This window comes from Culex pipiens, chromosome 2, assembly GCF_016801865.2.
Source record: "Culex pipiens pallens isolate TS chromosome 2, TS_CPP_V2, whole genome shotgun sequence".
NCBI classification, from domain to species: Eukaryota; Metazoa; Arthropoda; class Insecta; order Diptera; family Culicidae; genus Culex; species Culex pipiens.
The window spans coordinates 70,284,943-70,303,843 of NC_068938.1; the positions used below are offsets into that span (position 1 = coordinate 70,284,943).

General features: G+C 39.4%; 3 protein-coding genes across 3 annotated transcripts; 1 reads left to right on the top strand and 2 right to left on the bottom strand.

Annotated features, from left to right (window-relative positions):
• The first annotated feature begins 1,129 nt into the window (after nucleotides 1–1,129).
• On the top strand, nucleotides 1,130–3,101 carry LOC120416111 (uncharacterized). Its single transcript, XM_039577794.2, has 3 exons — nucleotides 1,130–1,346; nucleotides 1,408–2,801; nucleotides 2,859–3,101. The coding sequence occupies exons 1-3, from the start codon at nucleotides 1,249–1,251 to the stop codon at nucleotides 2,921–2,923; spliced, it is 1,557 nt and encodes a 518-aa protein (XP_039433728.1). The 5' UTR covers nucleotides 1,130–1,248; the 3' UTR covers nucleotides 2,924–3,101.
• An 11,351-nt stretch (nucleotides 3,102–14,452) lies between these two features.
• LOC120416110 (transforming growth factor beta regulator 1) lies at nucleotides 14,453–16,010 on the bottom strand. Its single transcript, XM_039577793.2, has 2 exons — nucleotides 15,605–16,010; nucleotides 14,453–15,541 (listed from the first exon to the last, which is right to left on the bottom strand). The coding sequence occupies exons 1-2, from the start codon at nucleotides 15,881–15,883 to the stop codon at nucleotides 14,567–14,569; spliced, it is 1,254 nt and encodes a 417-aa protein (XP_039433727.1). The 5' UTR covers nucleotides 15,884–16,010; the 3' UTR covers nucleotides 14,453–14,566.
• Nucleotides 16,011–16,645: 635 nt separating this feature from the next.
• On the bottom strand, nucleotides 16,646–18,641 carry LOC120416106 (uncharacterized). The gene is made up of 3 exons (XM_039577789.2): nucleotides 18,364–18,641; nucleotides 16,839–18,307; nucleotides 16,646–16,780 (listed from the first exon to the last, which is right to left on the bottom strand). Exons 1-3 carry the CDS (start codon nucleotides 18,447–18,449, stop codon nucleotides 16,716–16,718), a joined length of 1,620 nt encoding a protein of 539 aa, XP_039433723.1. The 5' UTR covers nucleotides 18,450–18,641; the 3' UTR covers nucleotides 16,646–16,715.
• Nucleotides 18,642–18,901: the final 260 nt, after the last annotated feature.

Here is an 18,901-nt window from a genome sequence, read left to right on the forward strand (position 1 = left end):
CTCGACATCGGCAGGCCTACCGGGTTAATTGTGGGGTAAGAGGTATGTCCTCGCTAGTCAGTCGCTCGTCAGACCCTGGCTGAGACTGCCCCAATCTTGTCCCGCAAAGCCAGCATTGTGGATCAACGTTAGAATTCCTGAATTCCATCATATTTTTGTTGTTTTCATTTGCTGCCACGTGCTCACGCTCAACTTAACAACACAAAAACACATCACACACACTGAGGAAAGACAGGCGAGCTGTCACGACAGCAGCGCCATCAGCGCCGGGTGAGTGGATGCCGAAGCTAAATTGCATTTGAAATAACCGTTTTGGCTTGGTTATTGAAGGACGATGGTTCCGCAATCGAGTGTCCCGTCTGTTTGTCTGTGGACGATGGTTCCGCAATCGAGTGTCCCGTCTGTTTGTCTGTGCTTTTATCGTTGGTGTACTTATAAGTATACGTTATTTTATTTATTTCAAATATTTTTACATTTTTGCATTGAATAGCATACTTTTAGAGAAAAAATAATAACAAAAACACTTGTACAACTAATCCTTATTTAAAACTAAAAATCTATATTCATTGAAATATTTGGTGTATTCCAGTATCATCAGAATTGCTGAATTGTTGTAGCTTGCGCAGAAAAAGTAAAGGAGCAATTACACTACGGCAAACAAACAAACAAACTCGCACTTTTTGACAGTTTGTCTGGATTTGTTTGCACAGACATCAGCCTACATACATTTTGCCTTGTTTGCGAGTTTGCCGCAAACAAGTTTGCAAGTTTGGCAAACTGTCAAACATGAAAAAGTGCGAGTTTGTTTGTTTGTTCGTGGCAGTGTAACTTTTTAACTTTTTCTTAGTGCGTTCCCATCAAGACTTGATCAAGACTTTTATCGAGAAATTAAAAGTGAGAGTGTGTGCGTGCAACATGGAGTTAAACTTTTTGAAAAGCCTTGGTAAGCTTCACAGCAACTGCACAGAAAGTTTAACTCCATGTTCCGATTTGACAGCTCGATACACAATGTGTGTATTTTTTAACACAGAACTGTGGTATCTGGATTTCGCGGGCAGCGTGTAGTACTAATAAGTATGAAATTATGGTCGACATTTTCGGAACGTGTAATGTTTTGTTGCTAATGTGAAATGTCAAACGCGCCGTAAACATTAAAACTTAATCCAGAAACGGGAATTTCGTTGAACAACTTCGTTATCATTAAAAAATTATTTATTCTATGTGAAACACTCCTAACTGGCTTTAGAAATGCTCGCGGAAATCGATTTAAACAGCTCGGCCGACGACGATTCAATGGAGATCTCTGAAAAGGAAGAAAATATCACAGAGGAAGAAACTGGCCATGGGTAAAAAATGCTTTACTTTGATTGCCTGCTAAATACATTTAAAATATTGTATTTTTTTTAGTTCCAAGCAAATTAAAACCCCAAAATACACCCTGCAGGATCTTCAAGCGGCCTGCGAAGCCGTTCAAAATGGCATGAGTATTTCAGTAGCTTCCAAAAAGTTCGGAGTTCCCGGCTGCACGTTGGAACGCCGCGTGAGAACAAAGAAACAGCGCCCTCTGAAGGTCCAGAAGGCAAAATATGGCGGCAAATATCAAAACAGCATGCACAAAGAGCTGCCCATCGTCAAATCCCTGCAGGGGCTTTCCGATGCTGGATTCGACTTGACAAACAGTTTGATACGGAGCCACGCTACAGACTACATCAAGGCGCACGCAAAACTGTTTCCGACAGAGAAATCGCTGCCGTCGGGAAGTGCGTGGGTGGTCATGTTTTTGAAACGACACCCCAGGCTGTCGCAATGCATTTCGGAAAACAAGTCCCACTACGGTTCGGTCACGGAAGCGTCGGAGCGTGTGTCCGTATGGTTTGGGTTCGTTTCGAGATATCTGGCAGGGTTGAGCTTGCAGGCAGTTCTTGAAAGTCGCCGGCAGGTGTTCACGATGGACGATATGATACTGAGGAAAAGTAGAAAGGATGTCATCTTCACGTGCCTCTTCGGGGCCAACGCCAACGGGAATCTGCTTCCTCCTTTGGTTCTTTACCCTGAGTCAGTCAAGATTCCGATGCAGAAAAAACAAATCGAGTTGAACTACGTCGTGGCAAACCCGAGCACCGCGACGAAAGCGGCAGATATCTTTCACCAGTGGCTTTCGAGGGTGTTCCAACCGTGGCTGATCGAAGAAAACATTCCTCGGCCAGTGATTCTCTTCGTTGACGGCCAACGCCACCAAATTACCTATGCGAGCAACCGATTCTGCCAGCTGCACCAGATTGTCCTCGTGTCACTTCTTCCGCGTACCGTACACCAGCTGCGTCCCCTCAACGCCAAACTGTTTGAATCTATAAGCAAACTTTATCGTGAGGAGATGCAAAGCTTCGGCAATGGAAAATCCGGGGAACATCTAGTGCTGAAGCCGACTCTGGAGCAGATCGCCGACACCGCCGAAAGCATCATTCGTGATGGCTTCCTTCGAAGTAAAATCTATCCGTGGAATCCGGATGACTCTCAACCGGCACCGATCGTCGCCTACCGGGTCCGGAAGAACGCAAAAACACAACCCCCGCGACGAGTCCTCTATCCTGGTTCGCCTCTGTTCCGAAGCATGCTCGAGGCACGGATGTCCAAGGAACTGCTGGTCGAGTTTCAAGCCCAGCTTTCTGGCGGTGCTTGGCAGGGACCGGCCGAACACACCAGTTTGTTCCGGATTTGGCGCGGTGCTGGCCAAGTGGAATCGAAGGAGGCTAGCGGAGAGGTTGGCGTTAGCTTGGCAGACTCGGAGGTGGCGCAGGAAGGTTGGTGTGGATCGATTAAGGTTTGGTTTGGGGTTTTAACGTTTTCTTTCGTTACAGAGTCTGGTGAATGTTCGTTGGACATTGTGAAGGAAGAACCGAAGGTCAACTTCGAGGACCTATGAACTGAGGGGTTGGAACTTGAGGATTATCGGATCATCTTATTTATACGCTTACATTGACATTTAGTATATCTGGTTTTAAATCATAAAAATATAATATGCATTCTATATTTTATTAATCCTAATGTCCATTCTCGCCAAACTTCATAAAATTTGCTCCCTTATAATAATTAATAAATCAACGTGGTGAATAAAATATTGTTTTTGGATAGATCGGAAAATTTCACGAATGTTTCATATTTTAACATTGTAAATCGGACCATTAGTTGCTGAGATATCGACATTAGAAAATGATGGGTTGTTTGAGTGAGACTTAGAAAACATTAATTTTCCTGCTTTTTAAACCTTTGCATGGAATATCTCAGCAACTAACTGTGGCATTCTAGATTAGCCGTGTAATGGCTAAATGATTGTTGAGTTGAGGTAAACACGATTTAGCGTGTGAGCGGTCGAGAGTGTCAGTCAGTGTACGAAGATGGACGAATAAAGCGGTGCATTGAAAACCGCATTATTGTGTTTTATTATAAGCTTGAGGATATCACATTGGCGATCCTGCCATGATGATTTTCCCTTGTTTTGTGAAGAAGAGTAGTGATTGAATCTGCAGTGTTGTGTTTTTGTGAAAAAGGAGTGAATTTGTTGATTTCGGCCGTCGGCTCAGCGACTGTCGAAATAGGCTGCGGGCCAGACACGGGCAAGGAAAGTGTCAAAACTCTCCCCCGCGCGTGGTCGCATGATGGCGGCATCGAGTGGCCCTAGTGGTGTTCATATTGTTAGAGAAAAAGAAACTATTTTTCAAAAAAAAAATGAAAATTTTTAAGTTGAATCAAAGGTAAGAACAATTGAACAATTACTACTGATGTTGGAGAAGTGATTTGGGACAAAAGTTTTAATCCATAAATTTTCTGTGAATTGAACATTTACACACCAAATGGGAATCCCTAGGCTTATCCACCGCCGTTTCCAATGACCGTGAGAAAATGCAAAATATCCAGCTATCAACTAAATCCACAATATTATGAGCAATAATGAAAAATGAGTGTTTTGTATTTCTAACATTATTTACCGGTAAAGATAAAAAAATTCTGAACAAGGTCGTGTAAACGTAATATGTCATTTATAATTGTATCAGATATGGCAACCTGTTAGTGTGCATTTCAGATCAAGGAAGAACTGAGTCAAGGGAGAGACTAAACGAAAGTTATATGAAAAAAATGGAATTTGAACTAGGGGAACAGCTCATTAAAAGCGTTTTCAACTGAAATCGAGTGATAAATAGCTCAACAAGAAGTGAGCAAGCAATTTTCTATTTAAAGTTTTGTAAAATTAGTTGTTTAAATAGTGAAAATCAGCAAATTGGGTGGAGTTAGGAGTAAATACTCAACCTGCCAATCATACGAGAATTACCCTGTCTAGTTAAACGTTAGTATCTTACAGGGTTGTTACGGACGGCGCGGATCGCGCGGATGGCGCGTTTCGCGCGGATCTGACGCGGATTTGCTCGCTAATTTTGCTCAGGCGCGGATTTCGCGCGGATGGCAATTTTGATAAATAAATTTATCGAGAGAGATAGAATTACTTTCATGTTATTAAGAAAAATATTATCAGGAATTACGATAATTTCTTTTTTCCTTTGAGTGCAAGAATTTCATAATTTTTATTAATTGAATTTTCTTCTGAAAATGTTTTTTTGTATTTTCTTAGTACGAAACGTCGAAAAATGAAGATGAAGATTATGTAGAAATTATTTTTTATATGTTTCTTGATATTTCTTAACATCTCCGGCTCTGAATATTCAATTTCTTTTGAGTTTTGAGTAATGATTTTTAACCTTATTTATTTTTAATTTTATACTGGATTTATTCAATTTTTAATTTTGTAAATCAAATATTACAAACTTTTCCCGAAGATATAGACATTAGAATGTGTAACAAAAACTATTATTGGGGCTTGTTCTGGTGGGCGCCAAATATAAGCTTGATTGGACGTAACAGAAACTGGCCTCCACTTTCGAATTTTGAAATGGAATTTGATCGGTAGAAATATTTTTTTTCTAAATTCTAAAATTCTTAAATTCTTAAATTCTTAAATTCTTAAATTCTTAAATTCTTAAATTCTTAAATTCTTAAATTCTTAAATTCTTAAATTCTTAAATTCTTAAATTCTTAAATTCTTAAATTCTTAAATTCTTAAATTCCTAAATTCTTAAATTCTTAAATGTTTTTATTTTTTATTTCTCAGTTCTTGAATTCCACAATTTTTGAAGTCCTATTTTATGTAAGAGATTTTGAAATTATGAGAAGACATTATTTTAAATATCGAAAATTAAATTTCTTTCGGAGTGAAATTTTAGCGAGGATTTTGGATTACAAACTGTATAAAAATTCTTAGATTTTGAACTTTCGAAATTTAAAATTTTATCATATTATAATTTTAGATTTTGATTTAATTTTGAGGTTATATTTTTGAAGTTAATTTTTTAGGTTTTTAAATATTGTATTTTCTATTTTAAAGATTTTTTTTTCATGACCCTTGAACGTCTCTTGAGGATTTTTTTTAATGGATTTATTGCTCTCATTCTTTTGGAGCCTTTAAACATAAAACGAGTTTTTTAATCGAATACTTTCTGAATTAGTTTTTCTTCATAAAAAAAATTTCATAAATGTTGACCGCGATATTTTTTTTATATGGCGTGGATTTCGCGCGGTTTCGGATTTTAGGTCGGCGCGGATTTGGCGCGGATTTTTTTTCGACTCTCCCGTAACAACCCTGTATCTATGAACTTTTGACGCCAGTTTTGATGGTAAATGATACAATAGTAAATTAATAATAAATTTATGATATAGAGGATATTTAGCACTCTCGGCAGAAGTCAATTAAATCAATTAATTGGTGACGAAGCATTATTTAAGGTTAAAGTTGTGGCTCTATTCAATTTCTATACATTTCAAAAATGAGAAATGGAGGGAGTGTATGAGTTACTAAGAAAACATTTAGCGAGTTGTGCAGACGTGTTTTGGAAAAAGATATAGATCATGATTTTAAGTTAGAAATAGATATGCTTCGATTTTTTTATGTAATCAATCTCAGAAATGGGAAAAATGAATGGCTACTGTTGTTTTTAACAGCAACGGCAAGCAGCTGATAGGTACGATTCATTAAAATTTTGTATGAAGGGGAAAAGTCAGTAATATTGGATAAAAGGAACCTATAAAGAGAAGTTTTATTTTACTGCCAATTCTAACTAATAAATATGATTAATAAATATGAAAGGGTTACATAAACAATTGCGCCAAGTTGTTTGATTACAGGTTTATCTAAAAACAGTGTGTTTGTAATTTTTCTATCTTCGAATAAAGGATAAAAGTATTCCAACTGTTCTGGTCAAGTAATGCATTAATTGGGTACTAAAGCCCTATGTAGATTTTTATGTACAACGTTAAAAAACACGATTAAAAACTAGATTAAAAACCATTTCTGATCACTTTTTTTCATTTTAATGCAAATTTTTTTTTGACAAGACAACATTTTTTCGATGGATCAGCTATGGTCCCCTTGGAACGAGCTGTCAAGTAGGAGCTTTTCTGTCAAGAAGGACCGCGAGGTTAATTTTTCGAAATTGATTTAAAAATCCATTTTAAACTCTCTGTGGTCGTACAAAGGGTCATTTTACTCAGAAAAATAAGCTTTATCGCTGTAAACAATAATATCAGCAATCTAAGCTTCATTTTAGGACCCAATTACCGATTTAGATTTTTACGGTGAAATTTGTTTAGATTCGATGGGAGAACTATAAGATTATTAAATGAGCTGGAAGTACAGTTCGGTTATATTGTTTAAGGAAGTTTCACAAGAAAGCAAAGACAAAGCATGGGAAAAACCGAGAGATATAGTTAAAAAAAACAATGGTTTTATGGCGTTAGATTGAATACACGATCATTCGTTTAAGTTTGCTTCAAGTTTCACCTATATGAATTTCAGGTAGTTGGGTCAAGTTTGACTAGTTTCCAGCTATAACCAAAGTGTTTTTTTTAAGAGTTAAGAATGGAAGTCTTGGTAAAAAAAAATGCAATTGGTTTCAAAAAGTTGAGTCGGGTTAGGCCATGACCAGCAAACAAAGAGTTGAAAAAGAAAGTGAATTCAGCCCATAACCTGCTTGGAAAAAGAGGGTTGCTGACAGTTGAGTCGGGTTCAGCCCAAGACCAACTTAAACTATCATGTGTTTGGAAAAAAGTGGGTTTAGCCCATGGCTAGCGAAATCCAAAAGTGTTGAGTCGGGTTTAGCCCAAGACCAACTTCAAACTAAAGTGTGTTTGGAAAGAGGAATCGGGTTTAGCCCATGACATTCTTTTAAAAAAAAAAAAAGAAGAGTTGCTGACAGTTGAGCCGGGTTCAGCCCAAGACCAACTAACGTGTTTGTAAAAAGATGGTGGGTTTAGCCCATGGCTAGCGAAAGCCAAAAGTGTTGAGTCGGGTTTAGCCCAAGACCAACTTCAAACTAAAGTGTGCCTGAAAAGTGGAGTCGGGTTTAGCCCATGACCTTCTTAAAAAAAATGAAGAATTGCTGACAGTTGAGCCGGGTTCAGCCCAAGACCAACTTAAACTAGCATGTGTTTTGGAAAAGATGGTTGGTTAAGCCCATGGCCAGCGGAAGCCAAAAGTATTGAGATGGATTTAGTCAAAGGTTAACGGATGTAGAAAGTGTTATGGAAAAATGAGACTGGTTAAACTTATGATCAAATATCTTAATCTGAAGTGATTCTTCAAGTCAGTCTTTATAGTTTAAGTTAATAATAAATCAAGACACGGAAATCAAGATAAACAAATAAAATCACCCTAAGGTACCTGTATGAAAAAAAAAACCAATTGAATTGAAAAAAAACATATATATTTAAAAAAAACTTGAGGATTAGAAGTAACATGCAAATGAGTTATTTAAAAAAACCTTAGCGGATAAAATGGTTTGATATTACAGAGAAGTATAGATTGTACACAATAATGGTTTTTACCGCTGTACATCAACATTTACATTAGGCTTTAGGAACCTATTGACAGTCCATTGAAACGTAAGGCAAAATAAATGGCTCACATGATAGGGAGATGGTTACAAGTGCTTTCAACTTTTTCTATATGTTAGATGGTTACACGTGCTTTCAACATTTTCGGAAAAAGGCGAGACGTGGTACCCGAGTTTAGCTCTATTGTGAATTGGTTGTGGATTAATAATGGCGATAAAAAAAAAGAGTTTTGTTATTGGTCGGGTAAAAGCAGGAGATAGTGGAAGATAAATAGCAATTTGTCCTGTCTCGGTAGAGTCGCTGTTTAAGCAGTTGGACTAACAATCCAAAGGTCGTCAGTTGGAATCCCGGGGTGGATGGGAGAATAGGTGTAAAAAGAGGATTTCAATTGCATCAACAATCAAACCGTCGGAAATCTGGTTTTGAGTAGGAATCTCGCAATAGAGAACGCCAAGTTAATGCTGTTGAGCGAACAACCTGTTTTTTTTTTATACAAATGTGTATAATGTAGGAATTTGGCCATAATTTTACTTGTACCTGGATGGATATGTCAATTTAAAAAAACCAACGATAATTCTTTGTTAGTTTAAAATGTAACTGATTTTCTAGTTCTCACAAGGAAAACATCCTTGAAGAGTATGGGTGCTGGCATTTGCAACGTGGATTCAATTCAATTTTTACTCAACTAATGTTAACATACTATAAGTCGCCTTCCCAAAGGTGCTGTGTTAAGGTTTAGGTCGTGATGATGCGCTACCTTACAGTCGACTTCAGATGATGATTAGAATTATACAAAAGATAGTTATTATTTGTAAGGGATGTTAAAGATAGCACTAGAAAAAGTTATTAAAATGTATAATTTGAAGAAATATAAAATAAAATGTTTGTGGGTAAGGCTGATCAAAGTTATCAAAAGGAATAAGGAAGAACAGGCAAACTAGGATAAGGGATTTGCAGTTATTAGCGTGTTCCGAAAATTGCAGGAAAATTATGAAATATGTTTTGTACTTTATGGTATAAGTTGCTGAATTTGATTTGGTTCGGTTAATTTTATGTATTTGTTTGTGGGTGGTTTTTGTTTGGATTTTTTTTTCTCGTTTGTTTTCTTTTTTTTTTCTTTTCAGCGGTAGCAGAGGAAGAGTGAAGAACAAAAGGAGCAACCGTGTAGAATTCAAAGATAACTACCGGCGGGACCGAACGCTGTGTACATCACTTCTACGATACAATTCAGCGAGGACTTAGATTTAAGAGTTGAAATACAAGTGATAGTTTTTATGTTATCATTCATTCATAATTTATCGAAGGGGAGGATGTGGCATTCTAGATTAGCCGTGTAATGGCTAAATGATTGTTGAGTTGAGGTAAACACGATTTAGCGTGTGAGCGGTCGAGAGTGTCAGTCAGTGTACGAAGATGGACGAATAAAGCGGTGCATTGAAAACCGCATTATTGTGTTTTATTATAAGCTTGAGGATATCACACTAACAAACAAAGTTGAAAAATGCAAAATATGGAGAATTTTCTCAGCTTTTCAAAAAAAATTTTTTTTTCAAAAGTGATGTTTGCTCATTAATGCACTAATTGCACTAATTAAAAAAAATGAAAAACTGCGACTACGTTACTTAATCCACCCTTAGGTGGTTGGTGCCTTCCTCACATTTGGGGCATCTCCACCGCAGATATCTATCGGCTGGCAATGTAATCCATCTGTAAATATATAAATATACGGACATTGGGTTTAGTTGACCCAAACGCACTTAATTGGGTCCTAATATGAGGCTTAGATTGCTGATATTAATTTTTACAGCGATAAAGCTTATTTTTCTAAGTACATTGACCCTTTGTACGACCACAAAGAGTTTAAAATGGATTTTTAAATCAATTTTGAAAAATTAATCTCGTGGTCCTTCTTGACAGAAAAGTCCCTACTTGACAGCTCGTTCCAAGTGGACCATAGTTGATCCATCGAAAAAAATGTTGTCTTGTCATTATTATTATTTTTTGTATTAAAATGAAAAAAAGTGATCAGAAATGGTTTTTGATCGTGTTTTTTTATCGTTGTACATACAAATTGATACATGACTTTAGTACCCAATTGAAGAATGTGGTTTGGTTTTGGCAATAGTTTATCAAAATTCTATTTTGTCAGAAAAAAATGTAACGTTTTTAACTCTGTGTAGAATTAATCGGGCAGTGCGACATAAACAAACTAACTAACACCCCAGATTGCCAAAAGCTTGGCCAAAAGTAACTTTTCATGCGTAAAGTACGGTATGCTGATCGGAAGGAACGCGGTCAAGAAATGTTGCGTGTTCTTTTCGTGACCCCCCCAAGAAAAGTTGACAGTTCGGTATGAGCGCGTTTGACGGTGTGCGCGCTTGAGGTTGTTTCGAGGAAAAAATAAAAAGATTAAAAATATTCAAAAGTTAAAATTAAATAGATAATAAATGTTTATTCAAAAACTTTTAACAACAATTATAAACAAAATTAAGAAATCAATAATTGAACATTTCTTTAAAAAAACAGAAAATTAGAAATTCTTAAATTCTTAAACAAGAAAAACTATAATTAAAAAAATATGTAATTATGAAATAAGGAAATTAAAAAAATAGGAAATCAGGGAATTAGGAAATTTGGAAATTATGATATTAGCAAATTAGTAAAATAAAGAAAATTAGGAAATAAGGAAATTATGAAATAAGGAAACAAGGAAATTAAGAAATTAGGAAATAAGAAAATTTTGAAATTAGGAAACAAGGAAATTAGGAAGTAAGGAAGTTAGGAAATTAAATAAGGAAATTAGGATATTAGGAAGTGAGGAAGTTAGGAAACTGGGAAATAAGGATATCAGGAAACTAGGAAATTAGGAAGTTAAGAAGTTAGGAAGTTAGGAAATTAGGACGTAAGGAAATTAGAAAGTCAGGAAATTAGGAAATTAGGAAATCAGGAAATTAGGAAATCAGGAAACTAGGAAATTAGGAAGTTAGGAAGTTAAGGAAATTAGTAAATTTGGAAATACGGAAGTCAGGAAATTTGGAAATTATTAAATAAGGCTGGTACAAATTGGGTACAAATGTTTATTTTTTTCCTGAATTTTTAAATTCTTAAATTCCTAAATTCCTAAATAACAAAATTCTTAAATTCTAAAATTCCTAAATTCATAAATTCTTAAGTTCTCGAATTCATAAATTCATAAATTCTTAAATTCTCAAATTCTCAAATTCTCAAATTCTTAAATTCTTAAATTCTTAAATTCTTAAATTCTTAAGTTCTCGAATTCTTAAATTCTTAAATTCTTAAATTCTTAAATTCTTAAATTCTTAATTTTTCATTCTAGATTTTTTTATTTTGGAAGAAATAGAGTTTTTGATTTTTATAATTTCGAGGTTTTCTTAAATTTGTAATTACGAATTTCTATGTTTCCGATTTTCAAAGCTTTTGAAATTTCGACTTGTACATTCGTTCCGAGTTTTAACATTTTTGAGCTATTGAATTTATAAAAACTTTAATATTAAAATTATTATTGTTCATTCCAAATTTCATATTTTTGTTGAAATTTTCTTTATTATTTAAAAAAAAAGTTATTTGAAATTTCTGAAATGTTTGATTCTTCATATTTTTGAATTTGTTGTTAGGTTAGATTTTAAATTTTCAGATTATTATTGTATTTTCAGTAAGAACATAGATATTTGTATGATTATTGTCAAGTTTAATTTCACTCCGATTTACTTCATTTTGGACCCGCGAGTGTGGATCAATCGGACAGCGCAGGGGACTCATAATCCAGATGTAGCTGTTTGGTACTAGCAATAAATAGTTGGTGACACGATGGCCGACATACCAGGTTTTTAACAATATGGACGAATACCAAATGTAACGCTTGTAACGGTACGGGGGTACTGTCAAACCAATTTTGTAACGCACGCTTCCGTCACGTCATTCTTGAACTCCTGTCAAAAATTTTCACCAAGATGGCGTCTCACATTTTTGCTTCCGCACCGCACCGTCCGCACACAACAAAACTTTTTCTGCTGGAGTGTTGTCGAGGGTTTCGTTTCTCTACAAAAATAGCTTCCCAGGAGCAACCCACGGCAGATCCGTCTTTATCCGCTGGCCGGAACGTGAAACGATAGTGCCCGAGATAGTGCCAGAAATGCCAGAAATTAACCGGAGACAGCAAGGCCGAAAGATGCTCGTGGAAGAACCTTTACTTCTCGCTTTACTTCCTGCAACCTCCAGCCGGAACCGAGTCCGTGGCTAAGAAAAACATCCGAGGCAACATTCGCTGTCCACTGGCCGTGGAACAGTGGAAAAGTCAGTGTGAAGACACAGAACCTGTTGGTTTCGGGTAGCGGCTGCCGGTAGAAACTGGTTGTCTCGGGTGTTTTTCTTAACCACGGACACGGTTCCAGCCAACAGTTCTGTCGCGAGTTTCTTTCTGGCGTCCTGATCCGTGCATTTGTCTGGTTCTCGGGTTTCCGACCAGTAGGTTTTATCTGGGGTATTTTCTTGCGATTTTTTCCACTCTTCAGCGAGCGCTACTTTGTTTCCAGCAGTAGCCATCCGGCAGAAACGTTTGAGTCTCGGATGCCTTTGGTGTAAAAGTACGGTTCCTAACCCCGCACTAAAATAAGTGCAACAACAGATAGATTTGTTTTGTGAACATAACCTTAAACTAGAGATGGTGTGATCCTTCCGGAATGAGGACAACTTTTGGAAAATGGACCAGGAAATGTGGTTCGGTGGAACAGTTGGCAAATGTTTTAGAAAATTAGTTTTTATTTTGATTCTCGCCATGTCGGTAAAAATTTACGGGCGGCCCACCGTTTTTTTGTTTCTAGCTGCAGAGATCCACCTGGTTTGGTTGACCCTGGGCAACCCATCAGCGAATAGAATGTGCACCAAATTGCTAAAAATCTCGAGGACAGAAAGAACCTGCTGGCCAGAAACACGCGACAGAACTGTTAGCTGGAACCGTGTCCGTGGTAAAGAAAAACACCTGAGACAACACCGTTTCTACAGGAAGCCGCTGCCCGAAACCAACAGGCTCTGTGTCTTGTATTTCCCACTCACTTTTCCACTGTTCCATGGCCAGTGGCCAGCGAATGTTGCCTCGGATGATTTTCTTAGCCACGGACACGGTTCCGGCTGGAGGTTGCAGGAAGTAAAGGTTTTTTCACGAGCATCTTTCTGCTTTGCTGTCTCGAGTTTATTTCTAGCACTATGGACTTGGTTCCAGCCAGCGGATCTGTCTGGGGTTGTTCCTGGGCAGCGGCTTTCGGAGAGAAACGGGTTGTCTCGAAAATATTCCGGGCAGCAGCAGAAAATGTTTTGTTGTGTGCGGATGGGGTGGAAGCAAAAATGTGTGACGCCATCTTGGTGAAAATTTTTGACAGGAGTTCAAGAATGACGTGACGTGAACGTGCGTTACAAAATTGGTTTGACAGTACCCCCGTACCGTTACATGCGTTACCTTCGGTATTCGTCCATGTTGTTAAAAACCTGGATAAAGACAACTTCTTTTTTTTACTCCATTTCGACCAAAAAAACTAAATCTGCCCTTTAATTTCAATATTCTGCTTTTTAAGATTCGGCGGGAATTTTAAATATTATTATACCCCATACAAAATTATTGAAACGTTTGTAATTATCAGTCGCATTCAAAATGGAAAATTACAATTCTTTGATTTTTTCATCAAAACATATTACAAACAAGCACCGCGCGAAGAAACGTCAAACGCAATCTTTCCGTTTCTGTTACTTTTCAGCTACGTATCGCTTAAGAAAAATCTTTTCGTGACCCTTTCCTTGACCGTTTCTTGGGCGTTTTTTTATATGGAGTTTTGCGTTCCTTCCGATCAGCATACCAGCCTTATATACTCAAAATTCTCAATAATGTTTTGGTATTAATTTTACGGGCATTTGAAAAACCTGTCAAAGTCACCCCGGGCTATCAAAGTCACCCCAGTTTACGGTACTTTTTGATAGCAAATTCAATTTTACATCGAAAAATGAAGTTGAAAATTTGTTGCGACCAACATTTCGATTTTTTGAAAAAATCAGTATTGATTCAAAAATTCCTAACTCAGCCAAAAATTTTTTCGCCCATTCTGGAAATTTCTGAAAAGTTGGCATTTGATGTCTTCTAAAACATATAAAAAAATAAAAAAAAAATAAAAATAGTGTTTTTTTTGCAAATCTAGTTTTAGTGACAAAAAGTGAATTTAAAAACACCAATTTTTTTTACCGTGTATCATAATTTTCCAGTGTAGTCCTTATCCATGCCTACAACTTTGCTGAAGACACCAAATCGATCAAAAAATTCCTTCAAAAGATACAAATTTTTAAATTTTCATGCATCATTTTTGTATGGACAGCTGCCAAATTTGTATGGAAAATTATATGGACAAACTAATGATGCAAAATGGCTTCGTTGGGCATACCGAAGGCACCAAAAAGTAATTTAATGCGTAAGCTGTCAAATAAGTTGGCAGTGAATGAGATAGTCCGAAAATCCACGATAAAAGTTACACTTTATTAAATTTTTGCTCGACACATAATTGTTACAGGATTGAAACTAAAAATTGTATCACGCTATTTAAGAAAGAAAAAAAAAAGGTTGAACCCCCTACGACAAACTGAACGAGTTCCCGTCCGAATGGTCCAGCAGCTCGTCCGGCGGTTCCTCCTTGATCTCGGGCACCGTGTGGTACGCGGACAGCGCAATGTGCCGCTGCAGCGCGTCGTAGTTCAGCGTCGGGTCGTTTTCCTTGTCCATGTTGGCAAAGTTCTCCTTCTTGATGCCCCGATAGCCGACGCACTTTTTCGACGCCGGAAAGCTTTGGATGAGCGACGAGATGGTCGGATGGGACAGGCCGAAGAACCAATCGCCGGACGGCCGGCCGTCGATGCCGCGGCAGTTGAGCGAAGCGTTGATGCACTGGAGCAGGGTGGCGTGGCAGGCGTCGGTCGAGTTGCCGGCTATGGTGAGCTCCGGATCGTGCTCGGGGATGATTTCGAAGCGGGGCGACGGCCCGTTGTCCAGGACACGGCACGTGTAAATGCATTTCTTGGTGGGGTCTTTCAGGTGACCAAAGGGACGGGCCACCGTGTACCCGACGGGGTAGATCGTGTAGTCCGAGTTGTAGGCCGTCCGCTCGGGCGTGATTTCGCCCAGGTTGTAGATCGTGAAGCCGGCCACCGTGATCGGGTAGGTCGGATGGCCCATCGTTTGGGAAATGAGCGAAATGCTGTGCTGGACGCTGTTGTTGTTGCTGTTCTTTTTGGCGGACGCAGCGTTAACTCGCGGCTTGCGGGGCTTTCCCTTGGGAGTTGTGGCGGTCGCCGTTGGGGTGGCCTCCGGCTTCCCGGTGGCGCCCCCGTCCGGCGTGGCCGTCGCGGCAGAGTTGCGCTTTTTGTACTGTCTCTTCGGGGGCAAACTGTTGGCGATGAGTTCGTTCAGCTTGCTGCAAGGTCGTCCCAGCTGGGTCTCCATTTCGTTTTCATGCTCCAGCAACTTCTTCAACAGGTATCGCCGTTCCTCCTTCACCAGCAGGATATGTTCCTGGACCTGGGCAACGTGATCGCAGAGCGATGCATTTTCCTACAAAAACAAAAGCCCAAAATTAAACAAACATCTTCAGATAAAACCAAAAAGCCAACTCACAAACAGCAAATCCTTGATGTATCGTTTGAGTTTGCAGTACTTCCGCCTGTAGCGCGCATTCGAGGCCGGATCTCGGACGGCCACCGTCGTCGCCGTCGGATGGTTCGCGCCGGACGTCGACGTCGTCGAGTTCTGCATCGCGACGACGCCGCCTTCGAGGTAAATCACTAGCACAAATCGCAACAGCAGCAGGCCGCGAGGGAGATGACTTTTTCGCAAGGCAGCAAAAAACACGTAATCGCGTCGCTGGTTTGCTGCCGACAGCGCGAGGGTTTTCATTCAGGAAAATCAAGCACCTCAAACATTTGCGAGAGAGAAAAGAAGCTTGTGCGAAGGCGATTTTTTGAAGTTTTTAGCGCTCGTGCACACGCACACCACTACAGCGGAGTTGTTTTGACTTTTCTAGCTGTCACATGTGACAGTTTGATGGGTACACTGTTAGGCGGGGATGGTTATTTTGGGCGGTAAATGTAGACCCAATTTTGTGTATGAGTGTGGACTTGTACAAAAGTTTGGAAACTCAAAATAGTTTTCTCTACAAAACTGTACAAAATTCTGTTTCAAACGCAACAACCGGTTCCGTGTTCGAACCGGTTGTTGCGTTTGAAACGGAATTTGTATACGATTCTAATTAGATTCCGTTTCGGAATTCGGATTGATTTGACTGGGCTTACCAAAAATCATGATTTTGTGAGTTCAATATCCCACTTTTCATACGGATTTTTCAGTTCAACCCATATAACTATTTTTGTGGTTGTAGTATTTACCTGAATTCAAAAAATAGTATGAAAAGTGGGATATTGAACTCAGAAAATCATGATTTTCGGTAAGGGTGTATAGTTAATCGTTCAACATGTAACATGACTCATGTGAAACGTTGTTTTGGACCGAAAATTGGCTACCACCGGAAATTTCATGAAAGATTTTTTAAGTGTAATTTTGTAGAAGACCAATGATAATAAATAAAATTATGGATTTATCTGATAGCTGGAACTCGGAATTCATTAAGTCAGTGCATTATATGTATTGTAAATTTTAGACTATTATTACGAAAAACATTTATTTGTTTGACTTGAACTTTTTAAAGCAATTACAGATCAAACGCCTCATTTCAAAGATCCTCAAAATCGGAACTCGGCTCTTCTTTCACAAAGTCCACTGAACATTCGCCAGGATCTGTAGAAGAGAAGAGGCATTAGAAATCCTACTCTGACCTTAATTTATCCACACCCACCTTCCATCTTGACCGTTACCATTTCCGGCTCAATATAATGTTCACCCTGCGCCGTACCCATCTCCGAACATGACCAGTTATCAAAACCTTCGGTAGCCTCCTGCGGTCCAGCGGCGTCCACTTCGTTCATCAAATCGCGCCACATCTCGAACAAACCGGTTAGCTCAACCGGTCCCGCCCACACCTCTTCATGCCTCCTGGCTTGAAACTCGCCCAGCTGTTGCTCCGACAGCCGTGCCTCAAACAACCTCCTGAACAGGGCCAACATCGGATCGACGGTTCGGAGCGAGGGAGACTTTTTCACCGGCGCCGCGTTCTTTCGCGGAACTTTGGGCGCAGGGTGAAGCACCGAATCGTCCGCCGTGTGGCCGTCTGGATTCCACGGGTAGAGTTTGCCCTGGTAGAATCCGTCACGAATGGCGTTCTCGGCGTCGGTGAGGCGGGCGAGAATCGGTTGTAGCGGTGGGTCCGTGGTGGAGTGCTTACTTTTGTCATCGCGCCACAGTTTTTCTATCGATCCGAACAGGGTGAGGTTAAGGGGGCGCAGCATGTGGTCGGAACGTGGGAGGAGCGACACGGGGACGATTTGGTGCTGGTGGCAAAATTGGCTGCTCAAATAGCCCATTTGGTGGCGATGGCCGTCGAGGAAGACGATCACCGGCCGTGGAACGTTTTCTTCGATTAGCCACGGTTGGAAAACCTTTGAAAGCCACTGGTAAAGGACGTTTCCCGAGGTCAGTTCGATGTCCGGGTGAGCGACGGCGTATTTCAACTCGGATAGCTTTTTCTGCGTTGGCAGTTTGATTTTATCTGGGTAGATAATGAACGGGGGAAGCAAATTCCCGTTGGCGTTGGCTCCGAAGAGGCACGTGAAATTGGTATCGTTCCGACTTTTCCTCAGAATCGTATCGTCCAGCGTGAACACCTGCCGGCGGTTTTGAACAACTGTCTGCAAGTCCATCTTCGCCAGATATCTCGAAACGCAGCCAAACCAAACGGGGACACGTTCCGGCGCAACCGAAGGATAGCCGTAATGGGACCAGTTCTCCGTCATGCGTGTCGCCAAATCGGGGTGTCTTTTCAGAAAATATAGCACCCAACTTTTGCTGGGTATTTCCGACGGAAATGGATTTCCCTCGGGGAACTGTGCTATGTTCGCCTTGACGAACTCCATACCGAAAATCTTGAGCAGTCTGTGTGTGATGGTGAATCCAGCATCGGCCAGGGCGTGCAACGGGCCGACCATGGACGCTTCTTGGGCCTTGCTGAGATAACATTTCGGGCCGGCTTTCACCTCCAAGTCGGTTATTTTTTTCTTAATGCGGTACTGCAGTGTGGGCCTTGGAACTCCGTACATTTTACAGGCACGATACGTACTCATGCCATTCTGTACCGCTTCGTAGGCCAGCTGAAGCTGCACCTGGGTGTACTGATTCTTCTCGGATTTCTTTCTTTTAGGCGGGCCGTCACTAAAACAAATTAGTTAAACACTTGCAATAAAACTTAATCTACATGCTTCTCATACCCATTGCTGATTTCTTCTTCTGGCTCGACGGAGATCTCCGCTGAATCGTCGTTGACTGCGGCACTCACGTCGCAATCCGCAAACATTGCGATGGTGAACAATATAATTTTTAAGATGGGCTGATATCAACAAACAAGATTGAACAATAATTTCCGATTAAAATTTTTGAAACTCCAAAGTTATTTCCGAAAAACAAAACATTACACGTTGTAGAAAAGTTGGCAACAGTTGTCATAAAATTGAATAAGTTCTGCACGCAAATTTCTATTTAATAACTTTTTTTTAACACAGGCTACACGCAACATGAAAATGCAGTAACAACATTTCAAAAGGGTGAACCCTACGATCCTGCCGTTTCGAGAAAATCAACATTCAAAATTTTGCAACTCCGATCAATTCCTATTTTCACAAAAAAGCATGGAAACCATCATTTTTTTCAAAACGTAATAGAAATTAGCAATAATTTCATCACAGAGAGCAATTTGAAATTAATTAAGGTGTTTTTGCTATTAAAAATTGAGAAAAACAAATTACGCCT